The sequence below is a fragment of the Curcuma longa genome, chromosome 14, assembly GCF_044706935.1.
Source record: "Curcuma longa cultivar G26 ecotype Majalengka, Jawa Barat chromosome 14, ITB_CL_G26_1.1, whole genome shotgun sequence".
Taxonomy (NCBI): Eukaryota; Viridiplantae; Streptophyta; class Magnoliopsida; order Zingiberales; family Zingiberaceae; genus Curcuma; species Curcuma longa.
The window spans coordinates 5,217,799-5,229,593 of record NC_133874.1 but is presented as its reverse complement, the minus strand read 5'-3'; the positions used below and the strand labels follow the sequence as shown (position 1 = coordinate 5,229,593).

General features: G+C 39.3%; 1 protein-coding gene and 1 pseudogene across 1 annotated transcript; one reads left to right on the top strand and one right to left on the bottom strand.

The window, feature by feature from the left end:
- Positions 1 to 1,473: 1,473 nt before the first annotated feature.
- LOC141845493 (uncharacterized) lies at positions 1,474 to 3,554 on the bottom strand. Its single transcript, XM_074733550.1, has 4 exons — positions 3,071 to 3,554; positions 2,609 to 2,756; positions 2,027 to 2,120; positions 1,474 to 1,945 (listed from the first exon to the last, which is right to left on the bottom strand). The coding sequence occupies exons 1-4, from the start codon at positions 3,448 to 3,450 to the stop codon at positions 1,626 to 1,628; spliced, it is 942 nt and encodes a 313-aa protein (XP_074589651.1). The 5' UTR covers positions 3,451 to 3,554; the 3' UTR covers positions 1,474 to 1,625.
- Positions 3,555 to 5,328: 1,774 nt separating this feature from the next.
- Positions 5,329 to 11,065, top strand: LOC141845018 (vesicle-associated protein 4-1-like; annotated as a pseudogene).
- The last annotated feature ends 730 nt before the right edge of the window (positions 11,066 to 11,795 follow it).

Below are 11,795 nucleotides of genomic sequence, written 5' to 3'. Positions count from 1 at the left end.
CGCTCACGATAAAACATTGGTTTTTAAAATAAATTATTTTTAAAGTAGTTAATTCTTAGATTTGTGTAACTGTGTCAACAATTTAAGTTATGATAATAAAAAAAAAGTAGTGCTTTTAAAAATTCTAAAATCATGTGGCTCAAAATAATCGTGAAATGGTGAAAAATAAACATTTCTATTTTTTATTTTTTTAAATTTTTTTATAATCTAAATTTTAAATTTTTTAAAATGATTAATCTGAGAGGTCACTAATGTAGTTTTATGAAAAAATTTTATCGATCATTAAAATAAATTTAAAAAATACTCACGTTAAGACCATCGATAACTATCATGCTCCATCTGAGTATTATAATCATGGATCATAACACGATTGCTCTACCAAATGATAATCCAATCCATCCAAATAATCATACTTCGTGCTACGTTCTATAATTTTTTCGGTCAAATAGAGTTTGTGTAAGCTCCAATCAAGAATCGATCTATGATATTAATGCTCTATTTGGATAGAAGTGAGAAAAGATTTATTAACAGAAAAAGAAAAGAAAGAAAGTAAAGTATTTATGTTTTCCTTGTTTGGAAAAAATGAAAGATTTATTAACATAACATGTTTGAAAGGAAAGGAAAGTGAACGAAGATTAAATATATAAACTTACAAAAATACTCTCACTTCTTAAAAAAAAGAATGTATGTAAAGGATGAATAAAAAATTATAAAATTATATCAATATTACAGATAGAAGTTGGAATATGAAAAGTCCTAATATAGATAATACATACTTTTAGATAAGTTCTTATCTTTGGAGAATAAGATTATGATTATTCACCTCTGTCCTCTTAAATCTTATCCTCTAAATAAGAGATTTGCGACGAGAGTTGGTGCCTACATCGTGAAATACAAATGATTGAACATTGAACGGTGACGATGCACATTATGTAACGAGCGACGACATTCAAACGAAATACCGAAACAGATGAATTAAATTGAAAATTAATATTTTAAAAAATTAAAATATTTTTAAAATTTTTTTCCTTTCCTTAAACTTCAAATCGGAATAAAAAAATTATAAAATTTATACATACAAAATAAAACTTATCCTTCCTTCTTCCCTTCCTTAATCCACTTCATCCCAAACATCCCAAACAAGAATCAAAATTCTCCTTCCTCTTATTTACCCTTCCTTCCCCACTCTCCCAAATAAAAATCAAATATTTACCCTTCCTTCCCCTTCTCCCGCACTTAGTCCCAAACATAGCATAAGAAAAATCCACCAATAGCCCTCTCACTACACCGTGACAAAGGTGAGGCACATTTCTATTGATATCAGTAAATCGTGAAGTGATCAAATCTTCCATACACTATTGGATAGCATTCAAGATCATTTGTTTATCCTAGAACATGACAATCCTCCTTCACAATCCAACTCCACAAAAATTTTCAAATAATCATCGGGATAAATCGAAAAGTGCAAACCGAAAATTAATAACAGCTTGAAGAACTCATATATAAGTTGATAGAGATACTGTCCATAGAGGTTAAACCACAGAAATACCACATACCTGTTTGTTGTTTTAGTACTTAAGAGGCAGCAATTTTATATACATCGTCAAGCACATAGAAGTGGCAGGCTATGCTCTCTTGAACAAGATGACCAATATGGTTGTGACTGCTAGAGCCATGAGAGATGCTCCCAAAGTGAAGTCGACGAGTGGTTTATCTTTTTCAGGGCTACTCTTTGCGCTGGAAGTTTCAGCTGATGGCTCAAAGAAGTCCTGAAGGAAGTCGGAGATGTTGCTCACTACTTGAGTGACTTTGTCTTTCACCATAAACATGAAATCTGCGAACGGTGAGCTTTTAGTCGATTCGGCAGTAGAAGATTCACAATCTTCATCAGCGACGGGCAGTTCGGGCAGTTCGGTTTCGATGCAGGATTCAGATGGAGGGGCAACTGCAGAAGAAACTGGATTAAACAGTGTTCAAATATTTCAAGTCGGAGGATACTGAGGGAGGAACGTATGTGCCTACGCACTTGACTTGTGTGTCTTGTAGAATTCAGTAACTTTGGGGTTTTTCAGAACAGCATCCCAAACATTCTTGTCGGCGGCAATGGAAGCAACAACATCCTGGAGGAAAGAACCATGAAAGTAAATTGCATGTAATTCAAGAAGTTTCAATTGTTATTTCAACCATAAAAGCTGAGATAGTAGGGAAGAGGCCTCATCAAAAAAACATTCTTGTCGGCAGCAATGGAAGCAACAACATCCTGGAGGAAAGAACCATGAAAGTAAATTGCATGTAATTCAAGAAGTTTCAATTGTTATTTCAACCATAAAAGCTGAGATAGTAGGGAAGAGGCCTCATCAAAAAAACATTCTTGTCGGCGGCAATGGAAGCAACAACATCCTGGAGGAAGGAACCATGAAAGTAAATTGCATGTAATTCAAGAAGTTTCAATTGTTATTTCAACCATAAAAGCTGAGATAGTAGGGAAGAGGCCTCATCAAAAATGTAGATGGTGCAGTTTGATTAACGAGATGAGGATAGTAAATTCCATACCCAAAGCTCATGCAAATTTGCTACTTAAAATCCTCAAACAAATTAAATTTTTAACCTGAACTTCAGGGTTTCCGTGCAACAATGCAAATGTTTGGGCAACGTGTTTGGGAATCGATGGAAGGACGACTGCTGAAGCTTCAAGCGTGGTAGATTCATGTGGAATTCCTCTGGGAGAATGATTGGAAATTGGAGAAAAGTACATTCTGCCAAAGAAAAATCAATTAGTGGACTATATATGAATCGACTACATGAAGAGAGGAACATTTGTGTTCGTTTTGATGGTGAAAGAATGCGAATCTTCTCATAATCTCATCAATACGAGCAAACATGTTGCTTCGTGACTGAAACCTAATACTGAAATCAACCGAGTAATCATAAGAGGTCACAAATCCAAGAGCCAAACCCTAGGGGTTACGTAATAGAAAGTAGATCTACGGATGTTTAACACACGAAATCAAGGTGAACGGAAGCAAAATTCCTTCCAAAAAGTCATAAATGGACTGTTAGGGAATCTTACTCCTTTACAGCATCTTCGAGATCGGCAGTCGCCTCCTTGGCCTCCTCCAGCGTCGGCACGGGCCCGAAGACGACCCTAGGGGGCGGACGCAACGAATCGCGGAGCGCGGCCTCCTCCTTCTCCGTCCACCCAGCGAACTCCCAATCATCGATCTCCCATGACGGAATCTGCGCGGCCGACAGAATAGCCGCGTCCTGCGGCCCCTTCTCGGACGCGGAAATGGAGAAGGCAGGCGGTGCCTCGGTGGAGGCGGTGGCGTTGGAAGGATGTTGAGCCCGCCGTCCGACCGCCACCGCCGCACGGCCAAAAAACGGGCCGATCGTGCGGTAGCTGCCTAGGCCCGCGGTCTTCGCGGCGGTTCTCATCGCTCCTCCGCCCATCTCTTCCGCTGACCTATTGTTTCCTCCAGATTCCTTTCCCCCTTTTCATTATTTATGCGAGAGCGTCCGTGCGATCGCAGTATGCGGATAAGGCAACACCTGGAGCAAGTAACGGCGTATCTCACGATAGGATGGCGTGGCGCAGGAAGAAAGGGGATTTGCTGCTCGTGAGAATTGTCGTGATGTGAGTCGGATCTCATCCCCGATGGTGGTATCCGAACCGATCGAAATCAAACCTGATCGAATTTGATTTTAATAATAAAAATTAATCAGTTTAATCGGAAAAAATAATAAATTTAGTTCCTCACATAGCGGATCCTGATTAGTATACGACGAAAATAATCAAGAGATAAATTGATAAAAAGTCAATAGTCAATATTGAATAGATTGTCGGCTTAAATCCCACTCGGTCATCTTGACCTAAATCGTCTTGGCTATTTCAACCTCCACCGTCTCAGCCACTCGACTACACAGTCACTCGGTCACATGACCACCCGATCACTCGCCCACATGAACACTTGGCCACTGGGGCACTAGGTCTCTCAACCACTCCATCTCACTCGATTTCACTATCTTGACTTTGGTTGTCTCGGTCACTTGGTCATCTCGCCCATCTCGCTGACTCATCTATCTCAGCTACACGACCACTTAACCACTTGGTCATATGGCCACTCTACCTCTTGGCCCCTCGGGCACTAAAGCACTTTGATCCTTCAGCCACCCAACATCTCCACAACTCACCCGCTGCCGCCTTATATAGAAATTGTGAAAATCCCCCAAACATGCGAGGCTTACCAAGGGGATCAGGGCAGTTACGAGGTTGTCAGGTTTGGTGCCCTGGATCCCCTCGTGTTTGTGTATACAGCCAAAAAATAAGAATAATCAACAACATCGAACCACAAGGCGGTTACAAGGTCAGTAGATTTGGTCCCTCGGATGCTTCATGTGGAGACCATGGGTCAACAATTGGCAAAATTAGTTTCTTTGGCTCCAACAGAGGTCTGTTCTTAGAGCGATGTAGAGATTCCTTTCTCGTAAGTATATAAGCCCTTCAACAGGTATGAGAAATTCTCTCGACGCTTTTAGCAACTTTATATACTTTCTCTTCTGCATCTTCTTTTGTGACGAATACTAACTTAAGTGCCAAAATGGTCTGTTGGAAATCTTCGATATCAATCTAACTCTCTCGTTCAATCTATCTTCAGATCCTTTTACTGGCGGAAGTGAAACTTTGTGTAAGTCAAATTTTTTTTGACCGATGACTTAACTATCCACGATATCCCGTCCCGTCAGAATAATTCAATTAATTCAATTTTAGCCTCACCAATTAATAATTGAATCATGTTTCTATCAACAAGGGAGCTTAAGTCCCCATCTAATTCCAGCCTAACCCATCGCTATTAACAAAGAAACACAGTAGTTGTACCTCTCAAAACTCTCTCTATTGGTGACCGGCCAAATCTCTCTATGATTCATTCCACGCCGCCATCAACTTTAAACAATTCTAATTTTGTACCTTTCTTTCTTTCTTTCCTTCGAAACAAAAATCTTGAATAGTTCGAATCAACATCCAAAAGAAAGAAAAACAAAAACAACTTTACCACTATTTTTTTTATAAAAAATATAAATATCTAACCTTTGAACCGACTAATTTAAAAATAATAATTCAATTTTCCACCAATCTTTACGTTTTATTTGGAAGAAAATGAAAGAGAGGAAAGAAACATAAATAAGAGGAAGATTGATATCACAGCAAAAAGGTCGATCTCTTCTTTGCCTACCTTCTTCTTATTAATTTTTTTTTTCTTTTTCAGCTGGTGGATGTATGTGTCTATATATAGAGACATTCATAGTGGAACAGGCAGAGGCTGAGGAAGAACCCGAAATTATTCTCGAGCTCCCGTCCCACCCAACAACTCACCCACCCACCAATCTCCTTTAATCACTTCTCTCTCTCTCTCTCTCTTTACTCTCCAGCTCGAAAGAATCCAGCACCAGCAGGCGCCAACCAGCCGCCAGCAGGCGACAACTGGAACTCCATGAGGTGAGCGTCGCTGGCCATGGCGATCCCTAACGGCGAGCTCGGGGGCGACAGGGAGGAGGGCAAGGGCTGGGGGCGCTGCCACCTGCCTTTCTTTGGCGGCGCTGGTGGAGGAGGAGGAGGAGGAGGCGCGCAAGCGGCGGGGGAGGGGTCGGTGGGTCCTCGTCGTCCAACTCGTCGGCCACGCTTAGCTTGACGCAGAACCGGCACCCCCGCTCGTCGGGTGGGGGGCAGGCGGAAGGCGGACCCAGGCGGAACCCTGGAGGCGCGAGCTCGGTCTCGGCGGTGGTCAGGTCGCTGCTTCCCGCGAGGCGCCGCCTGCGGCTTGATCCGGCCTCCAAGCTGTATTTCCCTTGTGAGTCCTTTCTCCTAGCGGTTGAAATTGCGGCCTTTGCTGGCACTTTTTGCTGCTCGTTTGGAATCTGGTTGACAAATACCATAAAGGACGGATCTTTTGCTATTTTTTTGATGTCCAATTTAGGGCTTCGCAGGATTTCCCCTTTTGTTTGTGCTCTTCTTTCCCGTAATGAACTTCTTTTACTGGCACTCGCCGGAGATTAACAATTCGGTTTGGTGGTCTCACAACACGGCTGCTAAGCTGACTTAATGCGAGCTATGAGATGTAAATTAGTCTCTGTGGACTCTCCTACGTTGGAGTATGCCTGCTTACTTTTGATGATTGACTTTCATAGCTCAAGCTTTTTTGCTTTTGTGGACCTTCATACCTCTTACTAATTGTGATACCTTAATTTAGTTCCACATGGTGAGTTGGCTAATAGAGAAGCTTTATAAGATTATATTGCTTAACTATTATTAACTTGGAATTAAGCATTTTGGGTTGATAGTTGGGCTTGTTAAGTCTATTGGCTAGTTCTCTCATCTAGGCATCTTAATTTAGTCCACCATGATTTAATCATTTTGGCCATCTAAGCGAATTTTGACACTGAACACCTTCTATCATTATGCATTTTAATCTATGCAACACTTTTATCTATTTATTTTGTGTTAAGGATGGAGTGTGTAACACCTCAACTTAGTCCACCATGATTTAAGCATTTTGGTCATCTAAGAGTATTTTCTTTTGCTTCAAAGTCAACTGGATTTAGCTCTTCTAAATGATATCCTAATCTTTCCCAAGGGATATTGTTAAAATCTTGTGAATTTCGTTTTCCTTCTCTCTAGTTTCTTTTCCGAAGAGAAGTTTCTTTATTGTTAGTGTCCCTGGTACTAACTTTTGCCTACATGATCTATTTTTGAAGATGAACCTGGAAAGCAGGTCAGAAGTGCAGTCAGAATAAAGAACACTAGCAAATCATACGTGGCATTTAAGGTTGGAGTACTAATTTTGTCTTGTTTATGCCTCTTTTCTATTTTTCATTTACATATTGTAATAAAATAATATAGACAAGCTTCAGCATATGCAATCATGATCGTTGACAGGCAATACATTCTTGAACATCTAGTGTTTCTTCTATTTGAAGTATCAACTAAAGTTATATGTCTTGTCTCTTCTATATTTATAGAACTTTCATTGGGGTTGTCTGATTTTATTATTTTGGGTTGATTTAGTTTCAAACAACTGCACCAAAGAGCTGTTTCATGCGTCCTCCTGGTGGCATTCTCTCCCCGGGCGAAAGTATTATAGCTACTGGTAAATTATAGGCAGCGAGCAGTTCTGATATATTGGAGATATTTGTAGTATTCTGATCTATTCTCATATCTGTGGCAGTTTTTAAGTTTGTTGAACCCCCAGAGAATAATGAGAAGCCAATGGATCAAAAGAGCAAAGTTAAGTTTAAGATTGTCAGTTTGAAAGTGAATGGTCCGGTGGAATATATTCCAGAGCTAGTAAGTGTGTTGTTTACATTTTCTTTTAACCTGATTGGAACGTTGTTTTTAATCATGCCATTCAGCTTTTCTTAGATTAACTTCATTATCAGTGAGTAAGCTCATATGATTTCAACTTGAACACGATCATCCCTTTTAGAGTCTTCCAAATTTGCTCACATTAGGAACAACATTTTCTGATACAAGGGAGACTGCTAGGCCTTCAATATTTTGTCTAGGTATGAATACAAATGTAACTCCTCCCTTGTTCCACCCAACAAATTGGTACTCTGATCCTCACTTCCATTTGCACATGCCCAGACTTCCTTTGCAATCCAGTAGTTCCACTACCACAATGTCCTACTTCGCTTGACTAGGGAAAAGGTGTTGAAAATAGTCCACCGCCAACAACAACATTCCCAAATTCCCAACTTCCAAGTGATAACTTCAATGTGCTCACATTGACAAAACTTGGTCATCCTCCTACAAGGAATTTTTCCTAAATCCAATCCTGCTATTGTCATTGACCAATCCTACAACTTTGTACAACCAAATCCTTACCAAAGTTGTTGATTCCCATTAAACCCTTGGCTTTACAGATTGGGTCAGCTTCATACCTTGTAGCTGTATCATATATTTTAGCTCTAGCCACAAGGTCATTCATTGCAACGCTTGCGAAAATGTTGGCTTTCGGACAATTATGTCCACATAGGTTATGTTTGCAATATATCACCCAAATAGGCAACCAAGAGTATTAACCTCAAGTTATAAGATGCATCCTACTTTATAGTACGGAGGTCCTTTGAAAGCAAAAGAAGAGAGACAAAGTGCTCTCCCTCCATCCTTCAAAATAATTCAATAGTCAAGACACAATGACGCTCACTGTTGCCCAAGCAGCACACTTTCCACATCACCAATCATGACTGCCTTGCTTCATCCTGTTTCCCCTTCCTGTCTGATCCGTACAACATACAAGACAGTTCAACATTCCACTTCTAGCTACACAATTCTCCCTCAAATATCACAAGTGTTGCAAGCTTCAATCCTCCATCATCTATGCCAAAAAAGGATCCTCTGAACCTTGACAAAGATTCTTTCTTCTCTACAACTTTAGTGGGCAATATTTGATTTTTGTGTAGATTAATGTTGCAGGAGGGTGGTATTATATATCCACTCAATGGACTCATGCACCACCAACATCAATAGAAGTCCACATCCGTATGATTGACATCATGTTTTGATGAGAGTACAATCTTTGAGATTGTGTGCTCATTTGCAACCATTGCCTTGACAGATCCAAGTTGTCTTGCAAGGGGGCATAGAGAGGATGTTCCATGTCATGATGCAGGCTTAAAATCGTACTGACATCCCAATAATAACTCATCCAGTCAAAAAGCTCCATCTCGTGGATGTGCTAATTAACAACACAATGATGGATGATGAGGTACTTAGCAAGATTGAGCGTAAAGATGGAGTGTGTAACTGTTGGGATAATCAATTGTTGAGAGTTAGAACATACTCCTTGTATTGTGACAACTAAGCTGCCATGCACATAGCCTATACTCGTATTCTATAAGGAGACAAAACACAGAGATTAATTGTCACTTCATTTGTGAGAAGGTCTAATCTAATGACTTTGTTACATCATATGTCAACCCTAATGATCAGTTAGTTGATTTGTTGACGAAGTTCTCTACAGGCCTTTGGATTGTGAAAATCTATAATAAGTTGGATTTTCAACATATCTTTGAGCCATCTTGAAGATCTGTGTAAGGTGCCTAAGTGTAAATATTGGAGACAGCTTTATAAATGTCAGGTATTATATGGTTTAAACTATAATTTTGCAACAATTAATAATAAACCTATCTAGATGGGACTACTATGGGTATCAAACCATAATTATTTCCCCATTAACCATGACTACACGGACAACCCCTTTGTTAAGCCATTGGTGCTTACTGCTTCCATTTCCCCAAATCGGAGGATGAGCAACACAGTAGTTCTTGGTGCCACATCTAATAAAAATCATGTATCTCCGCCTCGTTATGATTAAGTCAGTATTCAATTGCTTAACAGTTGTTCCTCTTTTGCTCATTCTCTTTAGGTGGTGATGGTGGAGGAGGTTGATGATGCCCTCTAGATAGTAGGATTTTGTCCTAGGTTGGTAAATGAATGCTCTTTCTTACCTTATACTTTGTCCTCCACAAAAAGGAGGACTACTTAAATCGATGTTGCATCAGCCTTCAGAGTCAATCTTTGTTGGACAGCCAACTTGGGACATAGGCTCTTTAGTCAACTCCACCTAGTGTATATTAGTTCGAGGAGGATTGGCAGTAATGTTAGCTAAGGGACGTCGGAGTGCAACAATTCTTCAGGGCTAAGGATAAGATTCCACACGGCTTTGTTTTCGAGTGGTCACGTTCCAACTAACTTCATGGAACATATGAATGTGACTTCTAGGATTGTACGGGGTTGGTTGTTCCAAACTCCACAATTCATACTGCAAATGCTTTTTATCTTCCCTTGTCGACAACTTTCTCCCCTCCCCTCCCCTCCCCTCCATTGGGATTTCAGAAAAGCCACTGGAGGCTAGCTCATAGTTGGCTGCGGGGCATCAATCCATTTTCTGAACAACCACAAAACTCTCCCTTGGAAGTGTATCGGTCGCTAACCAACACGTCTTCTATCTTGATTTTTCTATAATTTCTTTTCACACTGTAAATGCATAACTTTCACATGCCTCTTGGGGCAGGCACTTTTGCCTTCGTTTCGCTTAGAAAAAAATGGAAAGAATAACGAATATCGTTGAGAAATTTATTTAAACCACTTTTGGTGGTTTTTTCCCTTTCTATGTACTTGCCTTAGTTTACTTATCAATTCATATTACCAAGTGCATCTATGCATAATGTATATATGAATTTGAAACTAAAGTGATACCTGATGTAATCACTAATTTCTGTCTTTTAAATAGTTCGATGAACAAAAGGATCAAGTTTCTGTAGAGCGAATTCTCCATGTTGTTTTTCTGGACCCTGAACGCCCTTGCCCTGTAAGTCGGAACGACCGAATCTCGCTTCAACACTTCTGTTTTCACCCATAAACTACTAAATTGCTTACCCTATACACACTGCTTCTGCTGAAGCAATTGGATAAGCTGAAGAGGCAACTCGCTGAGGCCGAAGCAGCAGTAGAGGCACGCAAGAGGCCTCCTGAAGACACAGGCCCCCGCATTGTTGGCGAAGGACTGGTCATCGACGAATGGGTACTCATTTTCCTCTCTACCTGCTTTGTAATGGCAGGAACAAATTCACAGTCAGCTCCCTTTCCTTTTGTTTTCAGAAAGAAAGAAGAGAGAGATATCTTGCTCGGCAGCAGGTTGAAGGGGTGGTCGATTCGGTGTAAATTTATGGTTTTCCTTTACTGTTTCAGCGCCACCGGTATCTCCTTCCTCCTCTTCTTGCGATTGTATGATCTGTATGTAAGGAAAAACAACACCTTACCATATGGCTCTCCTTAATTTTTCAGGACAGTGATGAATTTACCTGAATTCAATTGGCAGGAACAGTGTAGTTATGATGCTATGAACCTCTGCAAGTCTTGTGTTTGACTGTATCCTTGTAGATAGTGGTACTTTTACCTGTCAAGAAATAAACTATTTTTGAGTGGGAAGAAGGGAAGGTCAAAAAGTTTGCATATCTGTGTGTGTGTAGACTCCATTCTATAGCAAAACTTCATCTTTTCTTTTCTTTTCTTTTCTTTTGGCAACACAACACTGTGGATCTTCTCATGGTTGACTAGTTTCGATTAATTCAGTGTGGTTAGTTATCTGTCGAAGTATTTTATGATTACTCATTGTTCTTTGCTATTTCCACCAAAGTTATCTATGATTCAGCATTTGTTTCTGCTAAAAAAGAAACTTCATTCTTGAATGGTTGAGTTTTTTCTTCATAGAACAAATAAAAATTAAATTTGTTCATGGATAAAAATAAATATTCTTTGATTAAATTCTTGTCAAAGATTTGTTTTTGTAAGGTAAAAAAATAAAAGGTGCTCCTAAGTATCCTTTTTTCCAAAGTGTCCTTTAAACCAACACTTTAGTATATTTTTTATTTTAAAAATATTTTTATTAGAAAAATATTATATATATATATATAGTACGTTTAAATAAAAATGAGTAATCAACGTAAAATTATTGTAACAATTAAATTTTTTTAATGATAGGAGATGAGCAGCCTCTCCCTAATTCACCTATTAGATAAATTTGAAAGTTTATGCTTCATCTAATAATAAGTAGTAGTTGAGATTTAAATTATGAGTGTTTGATTAATCCATTAGGAAGTCGAGACAATATCCTTCCTGTAATAGTTAATTATAATTTTTTTAATTTATCTCCTTACAGATAGTCGCATGACCGATCATGTAGGGCCGCTGAGATGACGGATTCTATCTTTCTTTGCTCAAATGTTCAAAAGAATTA

What these genes read in the sequence shown, in the direction of transcription:
- LOC141845493 (XM_074733550.1), bottom strand. Translation starts at nt 3,450, where the DNA reads ATGGGCGGAGGAGCGATGAGAACCGCCGCGAAGACCGCGGGCCTAGGC. An exon ending in CTCGAAGATGCTGTAAAGGA is followed by an intron (nt 2,757 to 3,070) that starts GTAAGATTCCCT and finishes TTTCTTTGGCAG; the next exon opens with AATGTACTTTTCTCCAATTT. An exon ending in ACGGAAACCCTGAAGTTCAG is followed by an intron (nt 2,121 to 2,608) that starts GTTAAAAATTTA and finishes TCTTTCCTCCAG; the next exon opens with GATGTTGTTGCTTCCATTGC.